Source organism: Plectropomus leopardus, chromosome 3 (assembly GCF_026936395.1).
Source record: "Plectropomus leopardus strain MGB_pleo_1.0 chromosome 3, ASM2693639v1, whole genome shotgun sequence".
Classification (NCBI taxonomy): Eukaryota; Metazoa; Chordata; class Actinopteri; order Perciformes; family Serranidae; genus Plectropomus; species Plectropomus leopardus.
In genome coordinates, this window is record NC_142178.1 from 35,003,873 (window position 1) to 35,020,041 (window position 16,169).

At 36.8% G+C, this 16,169-nt stretch overlaps 4 protein-coding genes across 7 annotated transcripts in view; 3 read left to right on the forward strand and 1 right to left on the reverse strand.

Moving 5' to 3' along the window:
* LOC148190046 (uncharacterized) overlaps positions 1 to 16,169 on the reverse strand; it is a 36,891-nt gene that overhangs the window by 18,917 nt on the left and 1,805 nt on the right. For 2 of the 3 annotated variants that reach the window (XR_015775859.1, XM_088074408.1), the window contains exon 2: positions 15,062 to 15,131. Coding sequence is in view for 1 of the 3 variants with exons in the window: in XM_088074408.1 (XP_087930534.1) it covers positions 15,062 to 15,131 (70 nt within the window). In the remaining 2 variants the exon portion in view is untranslated. Of the gene's footprint in view, positions 1 to 14,971; positions 15,132 to 16,169 lie in introns of all 3 variants that reach the window. The other variant, XR_015775857.1, reaches the window with a different exon arrangement.
* LOC148190047 (uncharacterized) lies at positions 1,384 to 3,417 on the forward strand. The gene is made up of 4 exons (XM_088074421.1): positions 1,384 to 1,503; positions 1,841 to 2,143; positions 2,223 to 2,456; positions 3,281 to 3,417. The coding sequence occupies exons 1-4, from the start codon at positions 1,449 to 1,451 to the stop codon at positions 3,388 to 3,390; spliced, it is 702 nt and encodes a 233-aa protein (XP_087930547.1). The 5' UTR covers positions 1,384 to 1,448; the 3' UTR covers positions 3,391 to 3,417.
* Positions 3,378 to 8,357, forward strand: LOC121942409 (uncharacterized). 2 transcript variants are annotated; one of them, XM_042485606.2, is made up of 5 exons: positions 3,378 to 3,771; positions 4,394 to 4,720; positions 5,182 to 5,530; positions 5,627 to 5,687; positions 7,749 to 8,357. In XM_042485606.2, exons 1-5 carry the CDS (start codon positions 3,504 to 3,506, stop codon positions 7,872 to 7,874), a joined length of 1,131 nt encoding a protein of 376 aa, XP_042341540.2. In that variant the 5' UTR covers positions 3,378 to 3,503; the 3' UTR covers positions 7,875 to 8,357. The 2 variants fall into 2 exon arrangements, with proteins under 2 accessions (XP_042341540.2, XP_042341542.2); XM_042485608.2 differs by having other exon boundaries at positions 5,182 to 5,519.
* LOC121963138 (uncharacterized) lies at positions 9,970 to 15,780 on the forward strand. Its single transcript, XM_088074374.1, has 10 exons — positions 9,970 to 10,139; positions 10,602 to 10,904; positions 10,984 to 11,217; positions 11,391 to 11,495; positions 12,210 to 12,422; positions 12,766 to 13,092; positions 13,563 to 13,911; positions 14,001 to 14,058; positions 14,252 to 14,442; positions 14,911 to 15,780. Exons 1-10 carry the CDS (start codon positions 10,085 to 10,087, stop codon positions 14,936 to 14,938), a joined length of 1,863 nt encoding a protein of 620 aa, XP_087930500.1. The 5' UTR covers positions 9,970 to 10,084; the 3' UTR covers positions 14,939 to 15,780.

Here is a 16,169-nt window from a genome sequence, read left to right on the forward strand (position 1 = left end):
AATAGTGCATTGTGCCATTAGTTATGTGGGTCCCATTCCTTGCGATGTATGCTGTAAAATCTGACAAGTTGATCTTACTTAAAATAATCTTGGAAACTGATTGCCTTAAAGCAGGGAAGTAAATTAACTATAAATCTTGATTTATGTTTACTTGATGTAAAGTTTTTGTAAAATGTAATTGCAGCGCAATCCTTTTGTGGATATGGCCCTAACTGCCCGTAAGGGCTGAAAAACATGAGTTTCTGAAGAAACAGTAACACCTCCCATTAGATGCCACAGAACACTGCATGTGCCAGAAAGATAAAGGTAAACGGTAAAACGTTGCCACGGTGACTTTCAGTTTTCTAAAAAATGACATATGACACAAAATTTGATGATGTGATGACACCAGCTTAAAACAAGTTTAGTGTGAGGACTTAACTTTCATAGACGAAGCTGAAAATTTTGGTGGATCTTTGCATTTGTCAACAAAGTCAAGCTCTTTATGTTGTATGTTAAAAAAAATCTTAAACTGTACATCTTCCCATGTGTCATATCCAAGTAGAGCAGCAGCTGAAACTGAGCACAATGCAGTATATTACACATAAGCACCTCAATAAAGTTTTATGGAGAGATTTCACGATGTAAAGGAGAAAAGGCAAAAACTATGCTCCTCACTGATCCCGTCACTGCCACAGTTTTTTAGAGCAAATTCTATGGCAGGTTAAACAGCTTCTCAAGGGCTGACTGAACAGACTGACCACACCTGATCTACTGCAAAGATAATCGGATATTATGTATTCAATAGATTGAGCAACGGCATTGCCATGGCAGTGCAACAATTGTGGTGCTGTTTTGTAAAGGAGGCTCATTGAAGCACTTTATTTTGTTTTTTTCTGATGTGCTTAATTTTGAATTACTCTGTGTTTTATCTGAAGCTGTAACTATAAAAGAGCTTTTGTAAAACTGATTTTGTTCCCAGAAACATGTTCTATTCTTCATTACCAGACATGTACTAAAAAAATCACTGACAATACATTTGTATCAAAGTTTTCATTTTTCTGATACAATCCAAACGCAGACAACTTCACATCTCTTCACTGCCACTCTGGCAACTTAGCAGTTTAACATAGCTTTAAAACTTTAAAAAATGGAATAAAAACAAAGAAAATGATAATGATCACAAAGATAAATGTAATAAAAAACAAAGTGAGAAAAAGTGAGATGCCCTTCAGTTAAAATCTAAGTTTTCAATGACAAACTGATGTCAGCAGATTTTCTACAGAAGTCTCTTAATTTTACTGAAAATAATACAGAGGAAGGAAGCACTTTTTGGCGTCAGAGTGGCATTTATTTGGCAGCAAGCCACCCCACATTGACCAATAGTTCATTTTGTCTGTCCAAAGAGACTTTCATTGATTTTGACCATTTCGTTATTTTCTTTTTGGAGAGCGAAAACTACAACAGCCATGTTGTTGGCAGAAGCTGGGTGTGTTTTTATGGCTTTTCTCCTGTACATCTCAGGTATGAATGGTTGTTTATTATTATATATTATGATATGATTCTAATAAATTGTGAACTGTCAGAATAGAAATGGAGTGCGTGTAGTTTCTAGTTGTTCTATTTTTCACATAAATTACAGAAACAGAAAAAGTTTTTTTGTTGTTTTTTAAGTAGAGCTTTTTGAAAGCTAGCTATAAAGATTTTCACTTATCATGCTGTTATGAACTCTTGAGATGGATTACTATGTATATGTATGATCCTTTAAGATATTATTACTATTATCAGACAGATTGAGATAAGAACATTATATAAAGTATAAATCTGTCAATGTTCTTGCTGATGAAAGCTTTTGTTAAAGGGGTTCACGGGCAACAAAAAAACATCTGTGCCGTAAGAGGTTCATCAGTGGATCTGCCCTGCCAAACTGAATATCCCACTTCAAGCATGAAATGGTACATTAAAGACGGGGAAGGATCTAAATTAGATCTGAAGGAGATCTCTGCAGATGGAAACCATATAACGTACAACATGTCTGCAGAGGGTAACTTCACTCTAACAATCAAAGATCTGACAGAAAGTGATGTAAATGTTTACTGCTGCAAAGAAATCAACGACACATCAGAAAACTGCAGGCACAGTGAAATTCAGCTCAGTGTTGCAGGTACAGTGGTTTCCCAAAATCAATTACTCAAAGAATGACATCAGAATATTAATTCTTATTTTACACATCACCATCTCAGACCTGCAGGTAAAGGTGATTCCCACCACAGAGGGAGAGACAGTATCACTGATGTGCAGCACCAGCTGTGCTCTGACTGAAAACCCTGTAGTCTACATCTGGTACAAGAACAGAGAGTTCCTCTATGAGGACTGGTCTCCCTGGTACCAACAGCTGGTCAGCAGTGAGGAAGCAGTCACATACTCCTGTGCTGTCAAAGGACACGAGCATCGAAGAGCTCCAGAAGTCTCAGTGGGTGAGTGACAATGATTATCTATCTACATGATGTAACATCTATATGGGAAGAACACTGAGCCACTAGAAACTGAAGTTAAATAATTTATCTGAATTTTTATTGCTTAACTTTTACTTAACAGTGTGAATAACATGACTTGGTTTTAAATTTATTACTTTAAAACTGAGATGATTTGCTCTAGAACTGTATTTGATCCTCAATGAAAATTGAACTCTCTATACACTTTCATATTAAGTTTCATTTCTTAAATTACATTTCAGTAGTGCCACACATCAGAGGCTTTTCCTGTGCAAAGAGAAACTGAGTGCAGATTAAAAACTGAGAAATTAATATGAAAGTGTAGAGAGTTGAATTTTCACCTTCACCTTATGCTGCTAATGGAAACATGTTTCATGATCAAAAAGGGGCAGGGAGAAGAGAATCTTATATTACCAGCCCCTTTGAATTCAGGATCAGATACAGCTTTGTGAGGTCAAATACAGTTTCAGAGCAAATAATTCAGTTTCAAACAAATAAATTCAATTTGAAGTTATATTATTCAGATTCAGTTATTTTAATGCAAATATTCAAATTAACCGGTACAAATTCAAATTATATGATTCAAATTCAGTTTTTAATACAAATATTCAAATTAAGCAATTCAATTTTAAATAGAAGTTATTCAAATTCAGTTAGTGGTACATTATTCTGCCCATACCTCTATATAAATGTGTTATACATTCAATAAAGATTTTATCATTCGTGTACTAAATGTTAGGACTTATGAAAAACAATGACTAACTGACTAAATTCAGCAGAAACTGACACCATTTCTTTCTGTACAGATTCTGTCACTTCCACCTGCTTTAGTGTGACCTACCCTAAAGGGAGAGTGTGTTCTTATGAGCAGACATCAGCAAATGAGCCCTGCTCCATCACATATCCCAGAGGTTAAAAATCCACATAACACAAACACACTCCCACACATCTAATTCCTTTAGCATCATATTTTCTATAAGTTCTATTTCAGGCGAGATTATTTGCTTACGTTGATCATATCTTTGCTTCATGTTCTTTACTGGTTTAATTTTACCAAAAGTTCCCACAGTTTGTCTTTTCCCAACAGAGGTTCGTATCCAAAGGACTGCTGCAGTTACACCAAATCATGTCATGCTGACATGTAACACCAGCTGTCCCCTGACTGACATTAAATGGTATAAGAGCAGATATTTAGTTAAGCATTCTCAGATACATCACTATAAGGTTCACAACAACTCTGCTGAAAGCTTCGCCTGCGCTGCAAAAGGCCTCGAGGATCTGCGGTCTGCTGAAGTCTGTGAGTACGAACCAACATATGGTGTGTTAAAACTGATACATTTAGATACATCGCAAATGGCAACGAGAAATATGATGATTTCAATACTGTTTAAAAATCAGGTTGCGAACAAAATAACAGAAACACATTACAGTATGCGGTTTCAGTGAAGTATAGTAAACACAGATTGTTATAATGATTCAATCTAATTTTTGTTTTTAGACTGCAGTTAAGGTGCTGCTTCAGATATCTTGTTGAGTGTCTTTAAGCACTTATCTCTGCTGCTGACCACATAAAGCAGACATTTGTATTTGTTGAGAAACCCTGTTAAATACATACAATGTAATTACACAGTAAAAATGTTTGATTGTGAATTGTGCACTGTAACTATAAGTAATGGCTTAAAACACAAACTAATTTATTCATACTAAATAATGTAATTTAATATAGATCAATTAAGCTCCAATACTTGTAACAGGTCCTGATGAAAGAAAAGTATTTATACAAGTTTAAGAATGGCAGGTCCTGATTTCTCAGATTTATCTCTACAAAGCTGAAATCTTCTGCCACACTGAAATTTTAGTTAAGATATTATTTTAAGTAACTTTGGATGTTAATTAAGTTGAAACTGTCTTTATTTCAGGTGCTAAGGACAACAACTGCTGGACTGTAAATTATGCCAGCAGGAGAATCTGTGCACTGGAAGGCTCTTCAGTGAACATTTCGAGTGAATACTCATATTTCAACTATGGGCTGCCAAAGACGAAATTATGGTATAAAATAAAGAGAAGCGGGGAGGAAGAGGTCGAGGAGCCAATTAAGGCTGCAGGAAGAGTCGAGTATCATGACAAAATGAAGAATCATCACATCCTGAGAATCAATAACCTGATCAAGAATGACTCAGCAGAATACAGATTCAAACTGCTGACAGATGACAGATGGAAACCTGGAGTGACTTTGGTTGTCTCAGGTAATTCTTTAGATTAAATTGGTTACATTTAAATGGTGAATTAAAGGACTTTCACACCAATTAATAATGCAGTTAGCACACTGGAGGGCTAATTCATGCTTCATGTTTTCCATGAAATATGTATCAGGTCAATTTAATAATTTGATAATCAAATTAAATTGACCAATTTTCCAAAATACAAGAGCTGCTTTCAGTCTATTGCTTTTTCTTCTTAAGGTTGGGATAGGTGTGAGTATGTGCCACCTTGACACTTTTAGTATTAAGGTAATCTTTCCTTAAGTTAGTACTATAGTTTTAGTTGCCTAAACATTAACCAGATCTTAACATAGAGGTGACAGATCAGAAAACACAGTCCTCTTGCCTTATTTGATGTTTTGGAGAACACTGACAGACAACCTATGACCTGACTGCAGATAGATACGTCTGTTCTACATTTTCTGACCACTCTGACCGTCTTTCAGGCCTCAGAGTGAAGTTCACTCCCTCTGCAGTGGTGACAGAGGACCAGAGAGTCACACTGACCTGCAGTACCAGCTGTCCTCTGACTGACGACACAAATTACATTTGGTTCTTCAACAGTCGACCTTTGACCCTGACAGAGAACCGAAACAAACACCTGATTCTAGACCCAGTCAGCAGTCTGCATGCAGGAAACTACTCCTGTGCTGTCAAAACCCAGAGAGACTTCACATCCCCTGAAGAGACTCTGACTGTCCAAAGTAAAACTGGAAAATGGACACCAGCAGCAGCTGCAGGAGTGTGTGCTACTCTCCTTTTTGTAATATCCCTCGCTTTCTTTGTGAGTATTAGGTGAGCAACACTGTGCTTTGTTTTTTTAACAATGATATTAAAACCCTGGCATGACATAACCTTTTCACTTACATATTCATTCATTTTATAAATCAGAAAAAAGGGGTCCTCCTCAATCACAGTGTCCTCGAACTGGAACATCTACGACTTGGAGCAGGTAAAAAAAAAAAAAAAAAAAAACAGTACGTATACAATTCAGCAAAATTTGAAAATCACCATTTCCTATTCTGCTTCTCTTCAAAAGCAATGATCACTGCATCCAGACTAGAGCTCTGATCAGGCCAAAAAAACCGACCCTACATTAACAGTAAAAATAGGCCAATAGTATATTATATTTTATAAATCATAAAATAAGTATTTTTTAATATCAATGCATTACATGTGTTACAAGCTAAGGGCTGGAGTGTTTCCTCCCATTATTTCTCCTTCTTCTCGTCCCTCTGTTAGTCGGCAATCTTGTGCATGACAGGGTCGGCAAAGCATGCAGCGCCCCTCAGTGCGTCTAGTGCAAACAGCAATGGTGATGCAGCGCGTAGATGTTGATCACCACCGTGTGTTATTTACATTTCTTCCACTACTGGGGAGGGAGAGGCAGAAACTGACAACTAATTCACCTTGCTGCCCCCCTTTCTCTTTCTCTCACTTTTTCCGTCCCTCTCTCGCCTGCGCCATCTCTCTCTCTTTCCCTCTTAATTCAGTCCTTTAAAACTCCTTCAAAGTGCCTTTTAAGCATGAGACAGTTCACATCAGCTTAATGAATAAATGTAATAAATAAACGTTAATTTGGCAAGAACCCAACCTGATTTAAGCCCCAGGGAATAGTGAGAAAATACAATCCTGAACCCACAGGGTTGGGTCGGTCCCAATCGGGTTCTGGCAGAGAATCAAAGCTCTAATCCAGACAGCATCTTAAACTTAAGCTTCTCACCGTTTTTTTCTGTCTCACCTAAATCATAATCTTCTAATCCTGCAAATTTCTTTTCAACTCTGCTCAACTCCTGCCCCTGATGATGTTCCTGCTAAGTTGTTCCATGGTTTTGCTCAAGTTTTTATTTGTTAAATCTACACTTTAAAAAAAAAAAAAATAGAATTGATATAAAGCCAAATAAAGAAATACAGGTATTTTGCTTTTAAACCTTAAGACATGTTTGTCATGCCAGCAATCTTGGACTTACGCCTGGAACACACTGTATACTTCAGCAGTGCGTCACTGCAACCTCATCAAAATGCTGTGTCTTGCACGCTTGCAGTGTTCACACTGGCAGTGTTGTTGCTGCGATGTTTCTGTAGGGCTGCCTGCCAATACAAGTGCTTTATTCCACAAAAATAGTCACACATTTAATTCATTTATGAAGACATAAACCTCCTGCATTGACAGCAACATTGTCCTGCAAATATTTCACAATAAAATGTCTTGTGTCATTAACTGATAGGATTCTGTCAACATAAATGTAGTCAGAGGGCTTTTATTTTGAAATGGAAACAGGAAAGGTTGAGTAAAACAGATATATTTGTATTTCCTCATGTCTGTGACAGATAAAGACACCGAAACTGTAGTAAAAGATGGTAAAGTGTCAATAAAATGATCAAAAAAATGATCATTTTCACAGTCTAATTCTGCTGACAACCACACGTCGTGGAAAAAAATGGCATGCCACTCTTTTCACTAGATGCAGCACGCCTAAGAGGCAGCTGAGACGCACCTAACCAGTGCTGCTCATGCAGGCAGTGTGGCTACTCTGACTTGTCAAAATGGGCTCCAAAAAAACTCCCAAAAAACAACAGGTTCTGCACTGCTCACACATGAGTGTGTTCAAGACATGATGTCCTCTTTTCGGAAATCCAGTTCTGACAGCTACCTTAAATCAACATATTTACAATGTTAGGCTAATATCAGCCTTTTCTAATTAAGTGCATTTTGACCAGTCATAATGTTCACCAGTGAGTGGCTTTCTCCCTGATTTTAAAATGTATTTGTTTAAACACTAAGTAAAACTTGCAAATAAATAATACTTTATTTGCACTGTTTAAAGCGCCAAAAAGTTTTCCTCTAAAATAACCTATGGGAAATGGCTAAATGGGTGAAAAAGGTTTTAAGCATAAAAAATGCGCAAAATACACCCTAAAAGGCCCCAAACCTTTATCAATTAGCCAAGGGGAATCAGGTAAACTTCTGGATGCAATATAACATCAAGCCTTTTTTTTTTTGTCTCCTCAGCACAGCCTGGGTCCCATATATGAAAACATCTCATTTCAGGATGACCATCACTACAGCAGCCTCCACTTCTCTAAGGACCACACAGAAGATCTCTACTTCACCATCAAGCCAGCGCCTTCTTACTAAACAAAACATTGTGTTTTGCAAGGGATCCTCCCCTGAGTTTTAATGACTGAGACGTCTTCAATATCATAGCAGGGACAGGCATGGGTAAAGCTTAGGGCAAATAAAATGTTGAGAATGTATCTTTTATTTTAGCTGTCAACCTCCAGCAGCTTTCTGTTGAACTCAATACTGTGAACCACTAGTTTGTTATTTCTGTTCGAGAAAAGTTATAGTGTTATTCAAATTGCACTAATTTTACTGTAATTGTTTTGTTGGACTGCTAGATTTAAGGTTTGTTACTATAACAAAGCGTAACTATTTTCTTGTATTTTACATAGTTTTATTTATTTTCCTGTTGGATTGCTAAATGTATGCTAAATTATTTTGGAGAGACTTTATATCAGACTGTAAAACACAGATTATCAGGGCTATTTTTTGTTGGGGAATAAGTGTATACTCTGTCATGACTGAAGATGATTGAATAAAATATTGAAATATAAATAAGTTTTGAAATCTTATTTTCAGTAAATATGTTGTTATAAAAAAATGATAGTTCGATAAAAAAAAATCAATTAATCCAAAAAATAATCAATAGATTAAACAATAAAATAATAATTGTTCAGTGCAGCCCTAATCAGCGGGCACCCCATGAACAGAGGCTTTGTCCTCACTGGGGCAGCCACAGGTTCAACTCCGGCCTTGGCCATTTGCTGCATGTCATCCCCTCTCTCTCCCCCTTTAACACTTAGTCTGTCCTATCAATTAAAGACCAAAAAAAGCCCAAAACAATTATCTTAATATAAAAAAGGCTATAATTTCATGTTATGCTATATCATTTATGTCATCTGATATTGCTTTGCTTCTGTCCGCGTGGCCAAGGGGGGCGTCTACACAACACACAGCACCAAAACAAACAATCATGGAGGAGCTGGAAGCATTACTGAATGTGGGGATTTAGCACAAGACACTGACACCAAACGGTCTATTCAAAACGAAGAGCTCAAACCCAAAAGAGGGGCTACTTCCGTCGTGTCGACGTGGTTTGGTTATGAAAAATCAGACACAGAACTAGGGTTGGGTGAACATACGGATATACTAGATGCATCGCAGCTTGTTTCATGTGCGATTTATAAAATGACTTTATTGCAAACATGGAGTATCAATTGTTTCATTTTCTAGCAACTGGAATGAGACTATCTTCTGCGTTTCGTTTGGCATTTTTTTATTTCTCCACTACAGCACTCACAGACGCGCACACACAAAAAGCCGGAGCAAAAAACAACACTTTCGCAGGAGACAAGCCAGGTCCTTCAAAATAAAAGCACCATGGGTTCCACTTTGATTTATTTAGTATAGCAATACTTTATTTAATTTTACTATAACAATACTTTATTTAACTTTATACTGTACTTTATTTAACATTATATCAGTATTTTATTAAACTTAATTATAACAGTAGTTTATGTTACTTTATTTTATTGCAGTAGATACTTTACTTGTAACTGTAGATCCTTTAATACATTTGTGTTTTAGTAGTTTACAGTAGTTCAGAGGAAATTTCAAAATAATCGAGGTATATCTCGCAGTGACATAGCCAAAAAATATTGTAATATTACTCTAAAGCCCAATCGCCCTGCTCTGCCATGGATAAAAAATTTTTTTTTTGCCTTTTTACTGCTTAATTGGACAGTCTCAAAGCCCCATCAGTGGCAGGTGAATAAGCATCGAAACTCGAGATGAACGAACAATTTTAGATACATTCAGTCTGAGTCTTAGAATTTCACAAGAATGTGTAAGTTAAGCAATAATGCATTGATCTGTTTTATAATCTGTGTGGTCGTAACAGAAATAAAACCATAATTTAAAAAGGATAGTATGAGAATACAAGAAAATGTAAGAAAAAATTGCCTCCTCATGTAAACATTTTTTGTGGCAATGTGATTCTCAGCAGTCGGCATCATCTATAGCACAGATACATTGGTCAAACAGATCATTGCAGTACTTCCTTCATTTTTTAGAAAAATGTTGAGGAAGGAAGTGACCTCATGGCGTCATGCTGCAAGCATTTTTTCATCCAGCCACCCTCAAACTGCTCAACAGTTAATTTTGTCTCTGTAAGAACACTGCCATAGATGTTGACCGTTCATTTATCATCTTATGTTTTACAAGTTTTTGTAACAAGGTATTTTATAACATCAACTTTCGACTAGAGGCTGAAGACTATAGCCGCCATGTTGTTGACAGACGCTGTATGTGTTTTTATGGGTTTTATCCTGTTTATCTCAGGTATGAATAACTTTTTAGCCTTTCATATAATACTAATTGACTGTGCACTTTTAAACAAAAGAATGCAATGAAATGTTTGTCGTGTAGTTGGTGTTCATTTTGAGAAAATTTACAGAAAACTGCAGATTAGTTTGTTAAAATAACAGAAATTATTGAATGCTAGCTATCAAAATTTTTTATGAACTCGTATGCATTACAATATATAATATGACCCTAATTATTATCTTTTTGTCATCTTTGAATGATTAGTACAGGGAAGAATGTTATGAAAAAGAATAAATATAAGTATTTTGCTAATGAAAGTTTTTCAGGGGCAACAATTTTATTTCAAAATTTCGACTTAATATCAGTATGATCCTTTATAATAGCAGATTATTATTTTTGACCGAGGAGAATGAAGAGGAACGATGTAAAAAAGTATAAATCTGTCCATTTGTTTGCTGATGAAAGTTTTTGTTAAAGGGGTTCATGGACGACAAAAAAACATCTGTGCCTTAAAAGACTCATCAGTGGATCTGCCCTGCCCTGCCAGACGTCCAACTTCAAGCATGAAATGGTACACAGTGCGCTGGGAAGGATCTAAATTCATTCCAAAGGAGTTCTCTGCTAATGAGAACCGTGTAACGTACAACATGTCTGCAGAGGGTAACTTCACTCTAACAATCAAAGATCTGACAGAAAATGATGTAAATGTTTACTGCTGCAAAGAAATCAGCGACACATCAGAAAACTGCAGGCACAGTGAAATTCAGCTCCATGTTGCAGGTACAGTGGTTGCCCAAAATCTATTACTCAAAGAATGACATCAGAATATTAATTCTTATTTTACACGTCACCATCTCAGACCTGCAGGTAAAGGTGATTCCCACCACAGAGGGACAGACAGTATCACTGATGTGCAGCACCAGCTGTGCTCTGACTGAAAACCCTGTAGTCTACATCTGGTACAAGAACAGAGAGTTCCTCTATGAGGACTGGTCTCCCTGGTACCAACAGCTGGTCAGCAGTGAGGAAGCAGTCACATACTCCTGTGCTGTCAAAGGACACGAGCATCTCAGAGCTCCAGAAGTCTCAGTGGGTGAGTGACAACGATTATCTTTTTATAATATGATGAAACATATGGATAGATATGTTATACTTTTTATAATAACTTATCATTCATGCACTGGAACCTTGTGTTACAGGACATATAGCATACAATGGCTTGTTGATTAAATTCACCATAAGTTGACACGATTTCATTTTGTCCAGATTCTGTCACAGCGACCTGCTTTAGTGTGACCTATGCTAAAGGGACAGTGTGTTCTTATGAACAGACATCAGTGGATAAGCCCTGCTCCATCACATATCCCAGAGGTTTGTTTGTTTATTTATTAAGAACCCAATTAGCTTCTGAATTAAACAGTAGCTACTCTTCCTGGGGTGTCAATTATTTTCCATTGACAATATTTCAAGAGCTACATTACATAAATACGCATCCAAAATGTTCATACACACAGTATGACCAAATACATTTTAACACCAATACAAAACACAACAATCAACAAAAAGCTTGACATAATGATTTATCTCTTAGGAAGTACCTAAAATCGTATCTACTAAACATCCCACCCCACTGCTCTATTTCTTTCCCACTGTACAAAAAGTCGGCTAACACCTGCTAACTTCTGGCTTTTTAATGCAATGGGAATGCATACCATTGGCATTCACACCCAGGTCAAATAACTCTGCAGACTTTGATGAGTGCAACACCCGTGTGATGGTTGGGAATACAGCCAATCACTCATATTTAGTGGGTTTACCCGCACACACACACTAATTTTGGTGGGAAAAGGGTATTACTAATTCCTATGAGTTCCTTTACACAATAGATGATTTATTTTGATCATATGGTGTTGTTTTTTCTTTAATACCTTTTAATTAGTTACAAGCATAATAACCACTTTTACAAATTCTTTCTTTCAGGGTTAACTTTGAGTTTTTATTTATAAAACATATTTTATATATTAAATACTTATGCATATCTAATTTAACAACTGATGAAATTTTGTATTTTCCATCTCCCAACAGAGGTATGTATTCAAAAGACTCCTGCAGCAACAGCAACAGACCATGTCAAACTGACCTGTACCACCAGCTGTCCCCTGACTGCCTTTATATGGTATAAGAGCAGACTTTTAGTGAGACAGTATGAAAAACCACAGTTTTTAGTTCCCAAGAACTCTGCTGAAAGCTTCTCCTGTGCTGTAAAAAGCTGTGAGGATCTGCGCTCTGCTGAAGTCTGTGAGTAGGAACCAACTTATGGTCTATTATAACTGATAAAATGGGATAATTGCGAATGCTACAAATGCAAATGAGAAATATGACTCAATACTGTTTAAACTTCAAATAATATCAACAAAATAAACAGAACACAATAAGGTACAATTGATATGCTGATTTAATCTGATTTTCATTATTAGATTGCAGTTGTAGGGTTGATTCAGCATCTTTCAATCTTTGTTATCCCTGGGAGATATAACAAAGACTGGTATATTTTGTATTTGATGAATCATGTATTTTAGTTTAGATTTGGACTTAAGACGTTACTTGAGTGAAACTGTCTTTTCTTTAATCTTTATTTCAGGTGCTGAGGACAACAACTGCTTGACTGTAAATTATGCCAGCAGGAGAATCTGTGCACTGGAAGGCTCTTCAGTGAACATTTCGAGTGAATACTCATATTTCAACTATGGGCCGCCAAAGACGAAATTATGGTATAAAATAAAGACAAGTGGCAAGGAAGAAGTTGAAGAGCCAATTAAGGCTGCAGGAAGAGTGGGGTATCATGAAAAAATTATGAATCTCCACATCCTGACAATCAATAACCTGATCAAGAATGACTCAGCAGAATACAGATTCAAACTGCAGACAGATGACAGATGGAAACCTGGAGTGACTTTGGTTGTCTCAGGTAATTCTTTAGATTAAATCTGTTAATCTGTGAATCAAAGACTTTCATGCCATTTATTACCAGCAGTCAGCACACTACATGTTACATGGAATACATGAAGCATGAATCAGCCTGTCAGTAAATTCTATCCATTTAATAATCAAATTGAATTGACCAACTTTTTTTCTTCTAAAATACAAAAGCAGCATTCAGTCTACTGTTTTTTCTACTTCTTAAGGTTGGAATAGGTGACTGGGTGTGAGTATGTGCCACCTTGACACCTTTAGTATTAAGGTGATCTTTCCTTAACTTAGTACTATAGTTTTAGTTGCCTAAACATTAACCAGATCTTAACATAGAGGTGACAGATCAGAAAACACAGTCCTCTTGCCTTATTTGATGTTTTGGAGAACACTGACAGACAACCTATGACCTGACTGCAGATAGATACGTCTGTTCTACATTTTCTGACCACTCTGACCATCTTTCAGGCCTCAGAGTGAAGTTCACTCCCTCTGCAGTGGTGACAGAGGACCAGAGAGTCACACTGACCTGCAGTACCAGCTGTCCTCTGACTGATGACACAAATTACATTTGGTTCTTCAACAGTCGACCTTTGACCCTGACAGAGAGCCGAAACAAACACCTGATTCTAGACGCAGTCAGCAGTCAGCATACAGGAAACTACTCCTGTGCTGTCAAAACCCAGAGAGACTTCACATCCCCTGAAGAGACTCTGACTGTCCAAAGTAAAACTGGAAAATGGACACCAGCAGCAGCTGCAGGAGTGTGTGCTACTCTCCTGGTTATAATATCCCTCGCTGTCTTTTTATGGATTAGGTGAGCAACGCTATCCTCTGTTTCTGAACTATGATATTCACACACTAACCTAGTATCATTTATATATAATTGCGTATTTGGTCAACCAGAAAGAAGAGGACTTCGAGTCAATCTCCCAGAACTGAAACCTTGGATAACTTGGACCAGGTAAAGAAAAGACATCACAATCCTTTTTCCTGCTTCTTTTGGGAAAAGAATGATTCTTTCATCCGAGTCAGAACAGGAGCTTCAACTAATAAATAATGTTAGGATCTTGCTGCCTCACTAAAATCATGACATTATTCTCTAGTTTGAATTATTTTATACTGCTGTGATTGATTTCTGTTGTCTCCTTTATTAGCTAACCCCTTATCACCTGTATGATGGCATCTCAGCTCAACCAACAGAGCAGAATGATATCCTCTATAGCAAAGTCCACTTCTCTCAGTACCACGCAGATCCTCTCTACTCCGCAGTCCAGCCACATCCGCATCAAGAACAAGAGCACGTTGCCTATGCTGTTGTCAAATTCAGACAGAACACGACCTCAGAGTAAGTATCACTTGCCATTACAACAGACTTCTACTTTATTTGATTTTTGACCCCTACAACCCTGTAATTATTGATGACTGTACAACTGAGCAGGTGTTCACCCACAAGTATCTAGGCACACATGCACACATGCACACATGCACATGCCCATGTGCAGTGCTAAGCTGGCCCAAAATATTCACTTTCTTCTAAGACTAAGGCTGTAGGTACAGAGATCATGTTACTGTCATTGTAAGTAACTGGGATAAAAGCACAACCACCTTCAAAAACACTTTTGACAAAACTGTACGAAAATATGCAAATAAACGATCCAATACACATTCTTTATAATGACTATAAACTTTTACCTTCAGGCAGACGTTACACAACCACCAGACGCAGAAGTAACTGCTTTACATTTTAAGTTTTGAAGTTTTCCCACTTGTTTAACCCACAATACATTAAAACATTTTTTTTCTTTACTTTCAGGCATGATGGCCAGGCAGTGGATACCTAGAATTTGTAAAAGAGAATGTCACAGCAAACCTACCTCCATGCGCAACTCTGATATTCTTCTGTTTATCATCTCTGCATTGCATTCACATTTTGGGACTTCAGTTGATTATCTGGGCCAGCTTACTTTGAACGAGTAGGTGGACCTCCAGCATGTTATGGACACCACAGGAGTAGACTTGATGGACACCCACTGCCTGTTTTAAGATGCAAAACCATGACCTTTAGTTACTCTGATTAACCAATCGTCAGTCAAAACAAACAGCCATGACTTTGACTGTGTCAAAATACAAGGACTGGACACTAATATTTTTCAACAAGCAGCGGTAAGCCTTCAACATTCTGTGAAAATTTAATTAATCAGAGTTAACCCTTTGAAACATTAGCAAATTGGCCTGATTTCTTTCAAAAATATAGGAAGTAGGCAGTGAGAAATGAAAGAAATTATCCAAAACCTAGCAAGAAATTACTAAAAAAAAGTAATACATTTCTTGAGAATTTGTAACAAAAAGGTAAAAAAAAAAAAAAAAAACAGACATGACCTTAAAATAGTACTTAAAGAAATGTTTAATAATTTTGTCATATAATTTTAAACATGTGATTATGATAGTCATAATGACAGTTTTTAGTCTAAGGGGAAAGAAATCGTTCACACACTGCAGGGCTCCAGCAACACTGATGAGGAGCTGTGTCACTCAAAATGTCACGATTACTTTGGTGCATTAAATAAGTGATAACTGAAGCCCTGCAGTTCTTTGCCTTTTGACTATTTGCTCACCTTTGGTTCAGCATCTGCTACAATTTTGGATTAAATGTGTGTGCATAATAAAACTGCCTGTAATAAAAGTTTTTCCTTGCTGTTTTCTCTTTTCCCAGAGATAATTTTCCAAAGCTTTTATAAAATTATTTTCTTCTATTTCTACTTATTTCTTGTTAAACATTTCTTAGCATGTTGCTCATTGCCTTTTTTCCCACGTTTTTTTTGAAAGAAATTGCACCAATTTGCTTGGGGTTCAAAGTTTCAAATGTTGCGAAAGGCATCTAAAAGCAGCACAGAAAAGTAATGTTGCTGCAGGTTGCAAAGGGTTAAGTTATGACAAAAATGTCACAAAGTACTGATACTTCACAAAAAGTACTTATCAGTTTTTTGGGAGCATCTGTACGATACTTGAGTTTTTATACTTCTGTCAACTTTCACTTTTACTTCAGTACATATCTTAAAATATGTACTGTTA

Bases quoted from the DNA above. Each gene is read 5' to 3' on its own strand.
- LOC148190047 (XM_088074421.1), top strand. From the start codon at position 1,449: ATGTTGTTGGCAGAAGCTGGGTGTGTTTTTATGGCTTTTCTCCTGTAC. The intron at 2,144-2,222 runs GTACAGTGGTTT...TCACCATCTCAG, and splicing joins AATTCAGCTCAGTGTTGCAG to ACCTGCAGGTAAAGGTGATT. The intron at 2,457-3,280 runs GTGAGTGACAAT...CTTTCTGTACAG, and splicing joins AGCTCCAGAAGTCTCAGTGG to ATTCTGTCACTTCCACCTGC.
- LOC121942409 (XM_042485606.2), top strand. From the start codon at position 3,504: ATGTTCTTTACTGGTTTAATTTTACCAAAAGTTCCCACAGTTTGTCTT. The intron at 5,531-5,626 runs GTGAGCAACACT...TTTATAAATCAG, and splicing joins GCTTTCTTTGTGAGTATTAG to AAAAAAGGGGTCCTCCTCAA. The intron at 5,688-7,748 runs GTAAAAAAAAAA...TTGTCTCCTCAG, and splicing joins ACATCTACGACTTGGAGCAG to CACAGCCTGGGTCCCATATA.
- LOC121963138 (XM_088074374.1), top strand. From the start codon at position 10,085: ATGTTGTTGACAGACGCTGTATGTGTTTTTATGGGTTTTATCCTGTTT. The intron at 10,905-10,983 runs GTACAGTGGTTG...TCACCATCTCAG, and splicing joins AATTCAGCTCCATGTTGCAG to ACCTGCAGGTAAAGGTGATT. The intron at 14,443-14,910 runs GTAAGTATCACT...CTTTACTTTCAG, and splicing joins AGACAGAACACGACCTCAGA to GCATGATGGCCAGGCAGTGG.